The sequence below is a fragment of the Onychomys torridus genome, chromosome 3 (assembly GCF_903995425.1).
Source record: "Onychomys torridus chromosome 3, mOncTor1.1, whole genome shotgun sequence".
Lineage (NCBI taxonomy): Eukaryota > Metazoa > Chordata > Mammalia > Rodentia > Cricetidae > Onychomys > Onychomys torridus.
Window position 1 is genome coordinate 141,696,378 of NC_050445.1, and position 18,072 is coordinate 141,714,449.

The 18,072-nt window shown below is 47.7% G+C and overlaps 1 protein-coding gene across 1 annotated transcript in view; it reads right to left on the reverse strand.

The window, feature by feature from the left end:
- The window catches only part of Prmt8 (protein arginine methyltransferase 8), an 89,909-nt gene that overhangs the window by 50,366 nt on the left and 21,471 nt on the right, over positions 1-18,072 (reverse strand). Inside the window, exon 2 of the mRNA XM_036180557.1 lies at positions 640-825. Coding sequence (XP_036036450.1) covers positions 640-825 — 186 coding nt within the window. The remainder of the gene's footprint in view (positions 1-639; positions 826-18,072) is intronic.

The window sequence follows — 18,072 nt, forward strand, 5'->3', positions numbered from 1 at the left end:
AAACTTATCTGGGGTCAGAGAACGGAACAGCCACTAGATATAGAGGTCAGGAAATGGAGGCACACATGCCTTCTCCTAGCATTCCAGAGGCAGAGATCCACCTGGATCTCTGTGAGTTCAAGGCCACACTGGAAACAGCCAAGCATGCTGACTCACACCTTTAATCCCAGGAAGTGATGGCAGAAAGCAGAAAGGTATTTAAGGCATGAGGACCAGGAACTAACTTGTTAAGCTTATTTAGGCTTTTGAGCAGCAGTTCAGCTGAGATCCATTCGGATGAGGACACAGAGGCTTCCAGTCTGAGGAAACAGGATCAGCTGAGGAACTGGCAAGGTGAGGTAGCTGTGGCTTGTTCTGTTTCTCTGATCTTCCAGCTTTAACCCCAATACCCGGCTCCAGGTTTGTTTTTATTAATAAGACCTTCTAAGATTCCTGCTACACTCAAGTGCTGGGATGCACAAGCATCCACTTCTACCTACTCACCTGCTCCAGGCCCCGCCTTGGCCATGACTGTCCCAAAGGGAACCACAGGATGGAGAGAGGGTTGAACATACATGTTTTGTCACCTCTGGAAACAAAAATGAAATGACAGGGCCTCACTTACCCCACCCACTTGAGTGTGTAACCTGAGTGTGTTACCTCGTGGATCCCAAAGTGAGCATAAGAGTCAAAATAGTAATCCCTTGATGTCATCTCCTCGGGATTCAGCAGCTTGGACAACTTGCCCCGTCCTGGGCAGCTGGGCTGTGTGGACACGTGGTGGACACACTGCACAGGCTTGGCTGGGATGACAGGCTGCGGGGGCTGAGGGGGGACATTGCTCACCTAAAGGGAGAGAAGGGACTCAAGTTAGTCCTGCCTCAAACATTTCCGATCTTCTCCCCTTCCTCCTCCCTCCTCCTGCTCTAGCCCAGCACTAATTGTCAATGACTTCTTGACCATAGGATTGACAGCAGGCTACTGTTGCACCAAACAGACCCAGACTGGCCTCAGTTCCGGATCTTACAAACTGGGTGGTCTAAACTGATCTGAGCTGCAGTTTTCATATCTGTCAAATCAGGAAACAGTATCTTCCTTTAGTGGGACCAGGAGGAAATTCTCAACAAAGGGAAGGATGTGTGGGGAAAATGGGAAGCCAAGAGTTGGCTCTTGAGCAGCCTTGGTTTTGATATGGCTTATCCATGTAGGGCTCACATATTTAAGGCTTGCTCTGCATTGTGGTGAGGTGGGAGGCAGAGGAATCTTTAAGAGGTAGAGTGGCCATGTCATTGAGGACATGCCAATGAAAGTAGTTAACCTCATTGTCTCATGGGGATTTGATTAGTTCTCAAGAGAGGATCTTTATGAAGAGCAAGACTCTCCTCTCTCTCTCTCTCTCTCTCTCTCTCTCTCTCTCTCTCTCAGCAGAAAATAACACCATGCCCTTGAACCTTCAGAACTGTAAGCTAAAGAGTTTTTTCCTTAATAAATTACCCAGCCTTAGGTATGTTGTTACAGTAGTGGAGAGATGACTACTACATCAATTATACAATGTCAGGCAAAGTGATTAACCACTGTACTCTGTGCCTCAGTTACCCACCTCTAACATGAAAATACAATATCCATACTTCTTAAGATTGAACTACAAATTAGTATTTTTTAAAGTGCCTAGAAAAAGGCTGGGCATGTAGTAAGTGTTCATTAAACCAAATCAAATATCACAGGTGGAGATGGAGCCTAGGAAATGAAGCCTATGCACTTACCTCACGTACCATCTCACACTAAGTTACAATCAGACTTGTCACCCTCAAATATAGGTCTCAGGTGTTGTACTACATCAGGGATGATGTCTCAGCCCCTAGGTTCTGATTCTCAGTCTGCCTTGAACTTCAGCACCATAAGTTCCCGTATTGACTGACCTCTTCCCTGAGCATTGCCTACTACTGCTTCTGTGCTCTCTATCCTTCCAGCCCAGCTCTGTGTCCCCATTGTAGCTACTTGGCTTTCATCCCTCAGGCTAAGGGAAGGGGAGCGTGGAGGTCAGAAGTCACTCAAAATGAAGCATAGCAATGCCAGAGGCCTGCCTGTCTCTGGAATGTGTACACCAAGATGCCAGGCACAGAAAAGGCATCAAAGAAAGATGCACATCTTTAAAAATACCAAGCCCAACAGCCAAGTGGGTTTCTCCAAAGGTTGTTCTTCTTCAGCTGGGAATCAGGGCTCCAGGATTTCGTCCTGACTCCTGGCTGTATGACCTTGGGATTTTGTATATCACCACTACATCTCTGTTCCCTCCTTGATAAATACAGGGCCTAATGAAACCTCCCACAGAGCTCTTGAGATAGCTCAGTGCATAAAGTGCTGTCAGGGAAGCAAGAGCCCAATCCCCAGCACCCATGTAAAATCCAGGCATAATCTTAACACTGGGGAGGTGGAGACAGGAGGATCCCTGGGCTTTCTGCCCAGACAGTGTAGCTTAATAGGTGAACACTAACACCCAGTGAGAAACCCTACCTCAAAAAATAAAAAGTAGATGGTTTCTGAGGAATGACACAAGGTTGACCTCTGGGCTCCAAACATATGTGCACACATACGTACATAAAATGCACAAACACACACAGAAAGGGGTGGGGAGAGAATCTTTCTGCAAGAATAGTCAAGGCACTAAGGTCAGTTTCCTTAGCACTAGATGTCAGCATGGTGTATATACAATAAGGGCTTCATTATTGTTGCTAGTATCATTACTACTATCTGGATTTTATAGAATATATATATATATATAATATCTTTGTCCTGTTTTAATTTGCCCCTCTTGAGCTGGGCCAACTCAGGCTTACAGTCAAGGGAAGGGTAGCCCCTGGGACAGAGCAGATAGAAATGCCATCCCACCTTCCTACCTCAGGCACAGCCGCAAGACCACCCTGGGTCTGAGACTAGACAGGAATGAGCAGCACAGGGCAAGAGGTGATGCCCTGTTCTCATGGTGCATCTGGGCTGCTGCCTCTAGGAAACAGCAAAGACTTCCCAGTTTAGCAACACAGGCCTTTGGGTCGAAGAGAGGCCAGGCTGGCTGGCAAATGGGGCTGCCTCATCATAATGCTGCAGGTGTACCCACCCCCTGCTTGGGATGTTGGTCACGGTCTCTGGGAGGCTAAAAATAGACTGTGTCAATTGCACACTCCCGTGCAGGCTGCAGAGTCACCTCCAGAGCTGAAGACAGCTGTGCACACAGTTGACCCCAGTATTGATTCCATTTAAATACATTAAGGGAAGAAAAACTCTTAGCTGGTGCAGGCACTTGCATGTCAAGGTCATGGGGCTCCCAGGACCCTTCAGCTGTCACTCAGCTCTCAGTCCAAGGACTTTTCCTTAGAACTCTCTGGCTTTTTATCCTCGACAGTCAACTTGTGAGGTAACTTCCACATCTCACACATTGCATGAGGCAAAGGGATGAATGATTTGATCAAGGACAAGAGAAGGGCATTGAATAAATAGCCACAAGTCATGAGGACAGAGGAGTGATCATGGCTGATGCTTTGTCCCAAAGGCCACTCATCAGCCCAGCTCAGCCTTCTGCAAAGTAGACTTGGACTCTGCCCCTAGACTGACAGGCATGCTCTTCTCACAGTGGCCTTGAATTCACAAGCATTGAGCTATAGGAGAGTTGCTTTGAATTCTAGAGACGACTGCTGAACACCTGCTGCTATGAGGCACAATGTAGAAGAAATAGTCTTGGGGGGAGCCCCCCCCCCGAGTCTCTGCTTTCTAGACCTTTTGCAACCTCACCAGAAGCTGCAATAAAGCGCACTGGACAAAAGAGGTTCGAACACAAAGAGGTGAATTCCCTTCAGCTGGGAGTCAAGAAATCCTAGTGGAGCTGGCCATGCCATGAGCAGGGAGCTTTGTCAATGGGTTTTGAAAGGTAGGCTGACAAGAGGGGATTCTAGGAGGAAGGGGTGGTTGGAGCAGAAAGGACAGGGGGCGGGAAGGTGGTGAACTTGATGGGGGAGAACATGCTGAGATGGCAGAAGATTCGGCTGAGAGAAGGTCGTGATCAGGCTCAGAGGGTGGAATTGAATGCAGCAGCCAATAGAGAGCCATCGTGCGCTGTGTGTGCAGGGCCCCCAAGTTTGCACACTGATTTTGGGGATTGAATGTGAGCACAGAGTACAAGAGGGGGCAAGGAGAAAAGGGGGTCCATGGAGGAATTTAAGAGACTATTTTCAAAGTCCAGTCATGAAATAATGAGTATCTGAGCCCCTGGGGTGTCAGAGGGGCTGCCTGCCAGCGCAGTGCAGAAATAGAACCTATAGGGATGGGCAGCTGGCAGAACATGAGGAAAGAGGGAGAAGCTGGAATCCGAGACGCTGTCCACATTTCAAGCCTGGATGAGTAGGAAAATAGTGGTGACATTAACAGAAATAAGCGCGTCAGCGGGAAGAGCAGGCTGGGGTGGGGGAAATAATGAATCTCAATTTGGATATGCGGAGTTTGAAATGCCATCAAGCCATGTAAGAAAAGATGTCAAGCAAGTGGGTATGGAGGCAGTTCCAGTCAATAAACACTTTCAACAAGACTGAAAGGCACACCCTAACATTTGTGGCGAGGAGAGGTTAATGTGTACTCACGGAGCGAGCGCTGACAAACCAGTAACTTCACACCCCAGCTTAATGGGGATGAAGAAGCTTCATCTGTTCATTTGCAAATAAAGACCAATGGCAAATTAATACACAGTGTAAACGGTCAGCTCCACTGGAGCTCAGATAAATTTAAAATAGAACAAAACCTTATCTCATCCCTCAAAATGATCAATCTCTGCACTTGCAAAATTAGAAGGGGCAGGGGAAGGGAGGAAGGGGACAAGGGGGAGGAGGAGGAGAGTACTTTAGTATGTGTCTTGTGGAAATGTAATTAAGTCAAGACTTTTTAGAAAGCAGTTTGGTAAAAATTCATTGAGCGCATCAAAAAGCGCAAATCCTTTAGCCCACAATTGCTTTCTTTACATTTAACACCAGGAGAGAGCCGTTTATCATCCTAAGTATGTAGCTTTCTGAATTTCATGATGACCCAGAGTCACTCTAGATGCTTCACAAAACAAAAGTGATTATAATCTGTAGTGAGCACCTTGCCATAGAATGCTATGCAGCCCCTAAAAATGTAGGGAAAGTGTTTAAGAACACAAACACGTGAGCACAATAAGCTGTTGGGTAAGGAGGATGCGCAGGAAGATACACTGCAGTTATGTCTTAATTAAAACCTGTTCGTGCTGGTGCATAAAGAGAGGAGACCCAGGGAAGGCACCGGAATTGTCAGCGATTGTCACTGGGTAGTGGGTCATGAATAATTAATTCTTTCTGGCGCCACTTTCGCAAATAGCGAAAGCTAATATTGCAAAAGGGTATGAAATGTAATTCCAGACCCCTGGAGGGAAACTGAGGCCAGGACTGTGTCTTGAGAGCCATCGGAAGGATGTGGTGGAGTAAGAGCTTGCATAGGAGAGACCCCAGTAGAAGAATGGCGGATACACCTAGAGGAAAAGCCACAGTCACCACCCTTTGAGGACCTGGGTAAGCTTGGGGGACTTAGGGAGTTGATATGGGAACAGGGGTACAGTGGAGAAGGAAGATGTGTCTTCAGACTGCCCTTCTTCTGGGGACATGTGACCCAGGCTTTTGACTTCAAGGAGGGGACTCTAAGGCAAAGCTTTCCTTCCTGCAGCCTGGCCAGGGCCTTCATCTATCCAGAATGACAAGGAGCTCAGAGGGCAGCCTAGAGTGACCCCCTTCCCCAAAACTCAAGGAATCCCTATACATGTGGTTGTCACCAATATTGACCCTACTTAAATACAGTTAAAGGGGAGACCATTCCTAGTTTGTTCAAGCATCGTGCCTGCTCAAGGTCCTCTGTTTCATGGGGCTCCCCAAGCCTCTTCCCAACAGCCAAGGATCTGTCATGCGCCACCCGTGCACTTGTGAGACAAAGAGATGTACAAGTCAGGGGAGGCAAAGGAGAGGAAGAGGTGACATCAGCCTGGTTCCAGAAACCGCCAGCTTCCTGCTGAGGAGACCTGCCTTCTGCCTGTGATTCCAGAGGTGTGCCCTCTCCCGGAAAGCTGAGGGCGAAAGGCAGTATCCAGTGTCCCTTTGCCTTCCTCAGCTGCCTGATGAGCTACAGGGCACTGTGAATGTGCTAGGAAAGAAATGTGAGACGGAGGGGTCCGTGGAGGGATGCAGCAGCCACCCTAGGAAGACTCGCTTTGGGAATCTGGCCCGGGAGCTGGCTCAGCTGCCTGCCTACATGGCCTCTGGAGACACTCAAGGAACACAGGCCATTGTCAGTCCTGGTAGTCACTTCTGTAAGGTCAGAAGGCCTGACTCCTCCCTAGGAAGGAGGTTAAAGAGGCAAGTCTTCCAACTGAAAAGTCAGGAAGAGGGTTTGAGGGTATACTGGGTATGGAGTTCAACTAACCCCAGCTGCAGCACCTTAGTCCCCCCATAGTTGTGGCCATTAAGCTCTAGTGTGCCTCCCTACCCAAATCCCTTCCCTCTATGGATAACCTTCCATCACCATATTCCAATAGGGCCGGAACCAACCCACCCTCCAGTTCTGACCCTGCCTGCCCTGAACAGCTATCCTGCTCAGAGAAAGTGCTTCTGCCCAGTGGCCCTCATCTGGTTCTGCCCATGCCTGGGGCCCCAGGGCATGCAAAGGGCCCTGAAATATTTATCTCAGCCTCCTCCAAGCTTCTCAGGGTGCTATTTCCTGTGAGTCTCTCCACTCAGCTTATGATCCCATTGTGCTTAAAATCATGCCCACTGTCTGCCAAGGTCAAGAAGAAGAAAGCTTCTGGAGAAGAGACCCAGAACTGGTCCTTCAAGGAAGGGTAGGACTTCCCCAGGTGGGATGGGATAGGGACATTTCAACCTAACCCTATCTCTACCTAGAAAGGGGGGGGGGGGGCGTGCGGCGAGATAGTAGGTGATTTGGGGAAGGTGGTTAGTTCTGATTAAAGGCCCATTCTGCTAACTTTGCAAACATTGCTCGATGAAGGTATAACAACTTGACAAGGTGCTGCAACACACAGACAAAACAGAAAAAAACTCCAAAACTCTCAAACTTTAGAGTTATTGGCTAAAGTCCAGAGCTGGCAAGTCACAGAGCCAGGCATTAAACGAGTATCTGTAACAACACCAGGGCCCATGCCATCAGCGTTGACACCATAGCAAACTTGGTTCAGTCCAGCCATGCCTAATCCAGCTGCAGTGCAGGCTAGCTCAGCAGGGAGGCCAGACACTCAGATAAAAAAGGCAGTGACCAGCTCAGGAGCAAGTTTCAGAGGAGCCAGGTGGCCACTTCTCTGAGGTTTCAGGATTTAAAGAGAATCCAGAGCAGATTTCAGGTTATAGACAGAGAAACTAAAGCCCACGTGAGGACAGGGATCTTTTAGAGTGACCTGGAACTGAAGCCATGAAAAGCAGGAAAGGCGTGGAGACAGGACAAAGACCAGCATTAGGTGGGCACAGGAAGAGGAAGGTAGGCTGCAGGGCAGAGAACTGCTGGTCTTTTCTGCATTGGGCCATCAAACCTGAGCCCCTTGGGCTATAAATGACTCCTCCTAGTACCAGACCAAGGTTTAAAACAATCCCAGAAGACAGACACCCATTACAGGAGCTGGGTCCTGCTCTATTCTCCGAATGCCAAGAGAGCTTCTGACATCACATCCCTCTATGTCCTGGGTTGTCACTGAAGGAAGGAAGCAGACTGTGGAAGACAAGACCTCACAGGGGAGCGGGGTGCCTGGCCTCACTCCTGTCTTCCCTCCCAGGTGCCTTTGTCTCACCCTCCTTGCCCATCCTCTCACCTGGACCTGCAACCAGAATTACTCACAGACACCCTCTGCACCCTTCTGCCATTCCATACACACTTCCAAGATCTAAGCTGTGGCTGTGTTGTTAGTGACAATGGCAGAAGCAGTTAGCTGTGCTGGCAACATCCGTGGGTACCAGAGTTCCACACAATGGGCTTTGGGACCACTCCAACTTCCTCAAGAGGGAGCTTTCAAGCCCGTGTTCAGCCCCAGGTGGCCAGAGTGCATCTTCACACCTGCTATCCTGCATACATGTTTTCTGACAGCTGGGCTGCAGGATGAATTCCAGGATGCTGAAAGAGAAGCCTTGTGGTCTGTGAGTCTGGAGGGAAGCAGCGTTTCAGTAGGTGGGTCTCACTCACTGCCAGAACCAGGGGCAGCGGCGAGGGTGGCGATGTCTAAGCACCACAAGCCCTGCATGTCACTGTTGTCTCCTCATACTCGGTTACTGGCTCCCTGAGTTGCTCAAGCTCATTCACCAGCCACCTCCCTTGTGCTCCCACTAAATGGGATGCCTAGGCACAGCCACCCCCTGATGCTCTTTCTGAGCCCTGAAGGTAGGAGCGTGGCCCTCCCCTGCTGCCTGCCACCCTTCTTCACATGCTGTTTTGTGGCCATGGAGTCACACACCCTCCTGGCTACCTTCCCAGAAGCCCTTCTCTTACAGCCGGTCATACCACACTTAGTTCATTGCACTGGATAAGGTAGTATCAGGAGGAGACAGGGGACAAAGGGCAGTGGTCTTCAGAGTATGGATTCTGTACCACCAGCATCAGCCTCCACAACACCAGATGTGTCTCAGAATCTACAGTGGGACCCAGTGGTCTATGCTCAGAATGTTCCCAGGGAATTCTGATGTACGGGCCAGTTTGAGAGCTGCTGGTCCTTATGGGCACCTCCCCACCCAGCATGTCATGGAAGAACAATTCTCAGGAAAAAAAAATCCATGGTCAAGTATAACTTGGCACATGAGCTCGGAAGAGTTCTTTGTGATGCTTTTAAGGCTTTGATTTGCTAACAATGAACTGTCAATCTCTGAGAAAGATGGTAGATGTCCATTGACCCTGAATTCCTGTCTGGGTTGCTCTTTCCCAAGAGGCAAGGTAGCATGATTCTGAGGGGGCTAACCTGGGTTGTCATTTAGATTAGTTTCTAGTTATCAGCACTGTGGACCTCACAGGCAGGTCTGAAGCTCTAATGCCCAGAAGCAGAACTCATGAAGGGTACACCACAATTGCCAATCACATCAAGCTCCCAGAGGATGATGCTCACGAATGCTGGCACTGACCATGTAGAGTCCTCAGCCCCTCTGAGCCCCTGAACTCTTACATGGCCCTCAACACAGAAACTAGACACTACCTGGGTGTTATTGGCATTGACAAAAGGCCAGATCAGCCACCGACCCTGGGAGAGAGACAACTGAAGGTTCTAGAATGCACATTAGCTCTGCAGGAGGTGATTGGGGATTGGGCAGATTCCATCACACTTGGGCTCTGTGGCCTGGACTGATCCCTGACTGACTCACAGTCACTACTAGAACCCTTGCTCTGTAACTGGAAGGCAGTCGTGGCGCTGTGCGCTGTGTCCCAATGCTTCCTGTCAGCCCCTGGCTGTCTCTTTGTGGTACAACAGCAACGCCTGCCTCAGATCAAAACCACACTGCTCCCACACAGCACTCCCTCTGTCTCCTGGATCAGAAACCACCGAGAAAGCATCGCCTGGATTTGTTGGGCCTGACCTATTTTTTAAATAAACTGGGGCTGTTTTCCATTCTTAGTCACTTTCTTCCCAAGCCTCCACATATTAAATTCCCTTCTTATATCCTCAGATATTTGGGCTGCAAACGATGTCAGGTTAATTGGATGCTTGGCTCCTGGCTCTTCCTCTTCAATGGGCTTATAAAGTAGACTTCCCTAGGCTAGCATCTCCTCCTACTCCGTCTCCCCTCCCTAAGGCAACAGGATCCTCTCCCCCCCCCATGACTGGAAGGAGCTTGCTGATCACCTGGATTCCCCTCTGCCACTATGGGCAGATGCACACTTACAGTCCCCTCCTCCACTATGGGCAGATGCACACTTGCAGTCCCCTCCTCCACTATGGGCAGATGCACACTTGCAGTCCCCTCCTCCACTATGGGCAGATGCACACTTACAGTCCCCTCCTCCACTATGGGCAGATGCACACTTGCAGTCCCCTCCTCCACTATGGGCAGATGCACACTTACAGTCCCCTCCTCCACTATGGGCAGATGCACACTTACAGTCCCCTCCTCCACTATGGGCAGATGCACACTTGCAGTCCCCTCCTCCACTATGGGCAGATGCACACTTGCAGTCCCCTCCTCCACTATGGGCAGATGCACACTTGCAGTCCCCTCCTCCACTATGGGCAGATGCACACTTACAGTCCCCTCCTCCACTATGGGCAGATGCACACTTGCAGTCCCCTCCTCCACTATGGGCAGATGCACACTTACAGTCTCCTCTCACCCTTCTCCCTGCTGCCCCTTCACCTCCAGACTTCAGTCACATCGTCCCGGGGGTGGGGTTGGGGGGGCTATGCTGGGCTCCTGCCTCTGGTCCTCTCATGCTGGGGGAATCAGCAAAGGGGTCTACCCTGTCTTGTGTCTGATTTCTACTTGTACAAACATGACACCTGTGGATCCTGCTCTTGAGGATCTCCTCACTTTTATGTCACTACAGCAAAGCTGTTTCTCATTCCTACCCTCCCCCTTCCCCTTCTTCGTAATGACAATGCATTCTGTCTCTTCTCTTGGGCCACTAGGGTGACTAAAAGACTCTGGTTGTGCCAGCAGTTAGAGGAAATTCTCAAGTATGACATGGGTACTATGAGATAGCCAGTTCTGGCCACCTGATCCCACAACATGATGCTATTTTGGGATGTTCCCTGGGCCCTTCAGCAGCGCTGGGCACGAAGTCTCTGGCTGCCCTTTGTGTGCTGAGTGGCAAGTGTGTGACACACACACACCCCTACCTGGCCTGTTTCCCAAGCATTCGCTCCACCCCATCCCACTTCCCACCATTCTCTGATCTTCCTGAGTTCTGGGGGACTGATCTCTGCAGGAAGGGGCCACCACTGGAAATCAGACCTTCCCCCTACTCCTGAGGCACCTGAGTTTCAGCTGCTTCCGTTCTGAAACCCCAAGGCACCTGCTGGTCTAAAGCTGTGACTGTAGGGGTCACTGAAGGGAACCCCTTCAGACTGTAGAAGGATTATTCCACAGCAAAACCGACTTCATATGTCTCTGGTTCCCTCGGCATGCTGGACACAGTGACATGTTGAAGGCACCGCCCTTACACTTCAGTGGGTCAGCATGGTCCTTCATCAATGAGACCTCCACCCTAATCCTTTCTACTTCCTCAGATCCATGAGCTCTGCCTGGTCCAAGGAGAGTGGAGAAGGCTCCCCTCCCTCCTGAGAGCAGACAACAGACACTCCCTTGAGAAGGTAGCAAGGTGGCTGAAAGTTGAGCATCATCAAAGGGGAGACTGGCGATGTTCTCAGTCCCTTTGGACGGTTCACAGCACTCAGGTGGTCCTACCATAGTGCCTCATCTCGGGGAAGTTTCATGGGAAGAAAATATCTCAAACATACAGCTAGCTTTGGCTAAGACTCATAATTCCAGCCTTGTAGACTACAAGTGACTTTAAGTGCAGACTCGGGTGCATCTGTTAGGCATTTTCCCAACCATCTTTTTACACTCTGGTAGCACACTCACTGCCTGCTCATCCCAAGAGCTGGCTCCTAACACCCCTCAGGCCCTGTCATTTGGGCATTACACTGATAGCTCCAATTTCATTTTCTTTGGGTTTGGGGCTTTTGTTTTGATTTTTGGTTTCTATTTTGAGACAAGATCTGACTATGTAACCCTGACTGGCCTGGAACTCCTTATGTATATCAAGCTACCCTTAAACTCACAGAGATCTGCCTCCTGAGTGCTGAGATTAAAGGTACACCATGGTACTTGGCCAATTAATTTTTTTGCCACATTTGTGTGTGTGTGCATGCATGTGTGTGTATGTGCATGTCTGTCTGTGTGTGCATGCGTGTGTGTGTGTGTGTGTGTGTGTGTGCTTGTCTGTGTGTCTGTGTGTGTGAATGTCTGTGTGTGCATGCGTGTGTGTGCATGCATGTGTGTGTGCATGTCTGTCTGTGTGTGCATGCGTGTGTGTGTGTGTGTGTGTGTGTGTGTGTGTGTCTGTGTGTGTGCATGTCTGTCTGTGTGTGCATGTGTGTGTGTGTGTTTGTCTGTGTGTCTGTGTGCGCGTGTGTGTGCGTGCATGTCTGTGTGTGTGTGCATGTGTGTGTGTGTTTGTCTGTGTGTCTGAGTGCACGTGCGTGTGTGTGTGTGTGTGTGTGTGTGTGTGTGTGTGTCTGTCTGTCTGTCTGTCTGTGTCTGTGTGTCTGTATCTGTGTTTGTTTCAGAAAGGGAGTGTGCTTGCTGTGATGCACCTGCAGAGGTCTCAAAAGATAACTTGTGGGAGCTGGTTCTATTATCCCACTCTATGGGTCCTGGTGATCGAACTCATGTCATAAAACTTGGCAGCAATTGCAGAATCGTTTTTCTGGCCCTCAGTGATTTCTTCAAAAGAACTACAGGTCATGTGATAATACAGAAAGAAGTTGCAAATGGCTGGCCCAGATCACAGTCACACACACTTAGACTGTCATCTGTTTTCATGGATTCCTTCAGACGTTTTCCACCTCATCAGAACAAGCTTATTTACCCCCAAATAAATATATTTCCACCTGGACTCTTAGCAGAAGCAATTGACTTCTTTCATCAAAGAATCTGATAAGACTATTTCTTGACAATGCTGGCACAAAGCTAGAGAATAATAAAGTTTGTTGTCAGGTAATAGCCTAAACAAACTATATTTTATGAAAAAAGCATTCCAAGGAAATTCCAATAACTATTTTAACAGCCAAATGAAACACAAGAAACAAAAGGTTTAAACCAAGTGTGGTGGCACACGTCTTTAATCCCAGCACTCTGGAGGCAGAGGTAGCCAGTCTGATCTGTATAAAGCTCCAGGCTGGCCAGGGATACAGAGTGAGACCCTGTCTCAGAAAGACAAATAACAATTCTCATGATGCTGAACACCAGACAATGGAAAAGGTGACACCTGAGAAAGGAGCTGTTTCAGCGTGTGGCCTGGAGGAGGTATCCAGACACAACAGAGAGAGTTCACACCAGGCAGAGCTGATGGACCTCTGTTGGTGAGAGAGATGGAGGTGAGGATCTGATGCCAGCCAGGCAGGACTTCCCAAGACAAAGTCCCAGGGAAGAACAATCTTCAGGGCATATGCAGTTCTGCTGAGTGTTCCCAAGGATTCTTCCAAGGCTGACCACACAAAGAATGTGAACAAACCACATAAAATCAGGAGAAGAAGTCCTGCAGGGATAGGGTGCCTAATCTGCAGTGCTCACAGGTCCTGGAAAGCTTCTTATCCCTCTTAGCCAATTTGGAAAGCTCATAATTCATGAATACTCAGAATGTTTCATTGCTAACCCCCCAATACAAAATACCTAAAAGTATCCAGTCCCCAACAACAACAGCAAAAGACCATAGTGTTTGGCTCCAGTCAAAAATGATCAGATTCTCAAAGAAGCAGAAAAACATATCCCAAACCGTTTACAGTTAAGACCAAAACCTGCCACGCATGTTACAGTACTACCTGAAGGCACACTACAATAAGTTTACAGTATGTACTGTTGTCCTGTTTGGCTTTTTTGATCAACTTGATACAAACTAGAGTCATCTGGGAAGAGTGGCCCACAACTGGGAAAATTCCACTATAAAATCCAGCTGTAGGTAAGCATAAGAGACATTTTCTTAATTAGTGATGACATGGGAGGGCCTAATCCATTGTGGGTGATGCCGCCTCTGGGCACATGGGCTTGCATTCTATAAGAAAGCAGGCTGAGCAAATCTTAGGAGCAATAGAAACCTAAGGCAAAAGTTGGACCAGGTCATTATAGACTTGACCATCTATCTTGGGTAAGATTGAACTTTGGACTTTGAAAACCATTGAGTACTCAGAACTCAGCAGGCTGTTCTGTGTGGATTTAGAAGATAATGTTGTGAGCAGGGCACACAAGAGAGGCAAGGCTTGTGGAGTTTCAAAGGGAAGTTTGAGAGTTCTTCAAAGACTCTTCTGGGACTGTTCACATGATTTTTTTTTAATATTTATTTTTTTAGATTTGCTTATTTCATCATGTATTTTGCCTGCATGTATGTCTATGTTCCACATGCATGCCTGGTGCCCTTGGAGGTCAGACTACCACATCTGATCCCCAGTAACTGATGTTACAGATGATCATGAGCTACCATGAAGGTGCTCGGAATTGAACCCAGGTCCTCTATAAGAGCAACAAGTGCTCTTAACCACTGAGCCAACCCTCCATCTCTCATTCACGTAATTCTGGTCAGCTGTTGCTGAAGACTCAGCAGTGATTAACAAGAGGCCAGCACCACTGAATTGAAACTTTTGTTTTACAGGTAACAATTGATGCTGGTCAGATGGAGCTGAGAAGCTGCTGGCGATTAAGAAGAGACCAGCATCATTGAGGTGAATCTGAAATCTTATTTCCTCAGGTTTAGCACACAGAAGCTGTGGCCTACAGGGGACCAAGGCTGCGTTTCATGGAGGTAGTTGAACTTGGTCATATGTAAGAGTCTTCTCAAGCAGATTTTGAAGACATGCATGGATCATGGAGAGCAGCTGAGACTTGGCACTGTAAGAGGCCACTGGTGAAAAAGCAGCCTCAATATCAATTGAAGGTTCATGATTGAAGGGGTCATGGAGAGAGACTGTAGCAGGGTTGGAATGCTTGAAGACAGCCTAGTAGAGGCTACTGGCAAAGGAGCAGCCCATTTGCAATGGAGACCCAACATTTTGAAGATGTCAGTCCACTGGATAATCACCAAAGACAGCAACAAGTGTGGAGTGGAGCTGTCCTGAGCCCATGAGACAAGCTGTGTGTGCTATGGATGGCAGAGCTGGAGAAGAGGAACTGTCTGAGCCTTTTGGAGCCTGAAACATTGTGAGCAGGTCCCAGGAGCCAGATGGCAAGTTTTGTACTATTGGATTTTGGCTTTGCTTTGGTTTGATTGTGACTGTGCCCTGGTTATTCCCTCTTGGAGTAAGAGAGTATATAACTTACTTGATTATTATAGGGGTCAAGAGACTTGGAATTGTAGAGAGACTTTGAATTTTTAGAGTCGTTGGACTTTTAGGGAAACTTTGGATGTTTTAGAGACTGGATATTTAGGAGACTTTGGATATTTTTAGAGAGGCTTTGAACTTTTTGACTTTGAATGTTTTAAAACAACTTTATACTTATAAGACTTTTAAGTGTTGAAATTTAAAAGGCTGTGGGATTTAAAAGTCAGACTATTTTATATTGTGATAATGATATTAATATATGGTCTTGGGAACAAACAAGAAAGGAAAGGTTGTAGCAGAATGTCCACGTATTTGTGTGTCAATTTGACAAGGGTCACTTGTCCTTGTTTTTTGTTTGTTTGCCAACTTGACACAGTGGGAATTACCTAAGAAGAAGGAACCACAGTTGAGAAAATGCCTTCATAAAATTGGACTGTAGGCAAGCCAGGGGAACATTTCCTTGATCAGTAATTGCTGTAGGAAAGGCCTGCCCATTGTAGGGGGTACCACCCCTGGGCAGATGGTCTTGGGGGTATATTAAAAAAAGGAGTCTGTGGAAGCCAGGAAAAAGTTTTCCTCTGTGGCTTCTGCTTCCATTCCTGCTTCCAGTTCCTGCCTTGAGTTCCGACCCTGACTTCCCTCAGTGATGGAGTGTGACTTGAAAGCTGTAACAAAAATAAACTTTCATCCCTAGGTTGCTTTTGGACATGGTGTTTTATCACAACAATAGAAATCCTAAGACAACGGTGAACCCTAAAATGACTACCTTATGAAAATCAATGCATAGATTACATAGATTGGTAAATAGTCTCCCCAAAGGGCCAAGAAAGGATAAGTGAAGTGACAATGAAGCAAACAGCAAGATAATAGGCTCCAACCTAATTGCATCAACAATTACATTAAACATAAATGGTTGAAACAGCTCTATAAAAAGGCAGAGGCTGTCATATTGGATTTTTAGAAACAACCAAATGCTTCCATGACTGAGAGGCATTTTAATGTTATGATAGGGTACAGTGAAGGAATGAAGAAACTATGCCATGTTGGTGCCAATGGGATGAAAGCTCAGCAGCCATGCCAACAGCAACACATTCTTCAGAGCAAATAATGTCAGATGAAATAGGATCATTTCACAATGTCCACTTTATCAAGAGGATGTGGCGATTCTATACGCTTATCCACCTTAAAAATGTTACAAAAGATATCAAGAAAAACTGACATAATTATTTAGGCCCTAAATCAAAATTTGAATCAAAATACACAGGGGCTGGGAGTGCAGCTCAGGGGTCGAGAGCTCAAATAGCATGAGCAAGGTCTTGCTTGGGTTTAACCCCCAGCACTAGCAAAATAAACTGCAATGAGTTAGCCTGTCACACAGAAGGCAGCAAGCAGTGAAGAGGCTGGAAAGAAAACTGTGTGTGCTGCCGGTGAGGAAGAAAGACGGTATTGCTACCGTGGGGAACAGTATAGTGGGTCCTCAAAAAACTAAAAATAGAACTATGTCTAATGCAGTGATTCATTTCTAGGCATGCACTGAAAATAACTGAAAGCAGTTTCTGAATGAGACATCTAAGCTTCCATGTTCATTCTAGCAACATGGCAGCATTCATGATAGCTACCAGATGAAAGCCTACCAAGGGCCTGCCTGTCAACGCACACGTGCAAAGGAGTATTACTCAACTTTAAAAAGGAAGGGAGGGATCCTGTCTAGGTGTGTGGCTCAACAGTAGAGGGCTTACCTGGCATGGAGAATGCCCTGAGTTCAATCTCCAGTACCATCAAAAGTGAAAAACTAAAATCAGAAAGGACACCTCAGTACGTGCCACAACACAGAGGAATTTTGAGTACATTGTGATCTGTAAACTAAGACAGTCACAAATACCACTTACTGTACCAGTCCAGCAGTCTGGGTAATTGGAGCAATCAATATTATAAAGACAGACAGTTGGACAGTAGCTGCCAGGGGCTGGGCAGAAGTGAGAGATGTGTGGTCTCCGGGCTGTAATGTTTCTGTTCTGCAAGATGAAGAGGTCCCAAGGAAAGCAGTCAGTGATGGCTGCAGGGCAATACGAGTGGGCTTGGTTCGGTAGTGCCCCACGTGTGGTTAAGATGGTAAATGCCGTGACTAGGTGTACTTCACCAAGTTATAAACATACTGAGAAAATGTCCGATGGAATAATAAGGAAAAGCAGAGCAACCCTATTAAGTGGTTTACAGACATTCAAATAAGCCATCCTTGGACTAAGAGCCTATGAGGTGACATCAACCTTTTTTTTTTTTTTTTTAAATCACTTCCAAACTCCCCAATTAAGGTGTCTACTTAAGTAAACATCTTAGTGTGAACTCGCTCATCAGGCCTCTTCTGCTTTGGAAGGAGGGGGGAGAAGAAAGACTGATTTCAAAGACTATTTTCCCAGGGAATGGCTCAGATCCTGAAGGGTGGAGTCAGGAGTCATAGGAAGTGAAGTAAAGCTAGTGCTGAAAAGATATAGAAAGGTCCGCTGGAAGCACAATTAACAAGCCTTGGGCTGCTGAGGCCTAAACACAGGCCCAAACTCCTGTATCCTCTACAAAACCTTAGGTGCTGCATCCTCTGCAGCCCCCTGGGGCTGTTTGTCCCTGGCCTGCCTGCTGCTCCTCACACACTACAAACTCCTTTCCACCCCAGGGCTGAGCACCAGCTACTGTCCGCACACTGAGCCACTGAGCCATCAGTTCACATCTCTGTGTGTCTGTTAGGATGGCACCTCTCTGAGCACTGTCTCCACGCCGCCCTGTCTGCAAACACCGCCACTTCTGTTACCCCGCTTCTCATATCTGCTGTTTTCCTCACAGCTCCATTCGGTTCCTGACTCTGTTTCACATCCTTGTTTGTTGTCTGTCTCCCCCGTGAAAAGAAAGTTCTCTGCTGGCAGTGCCAGGCTCCTCTACCTTCACACCAGTTCTGAGTGCCATGCCTTATACTGAGTGGGTGTTCAATAAATCCCTGGTAGATGTCTGGATGGATGAGGGGAACCCTTAGCCAATTGCCGGGG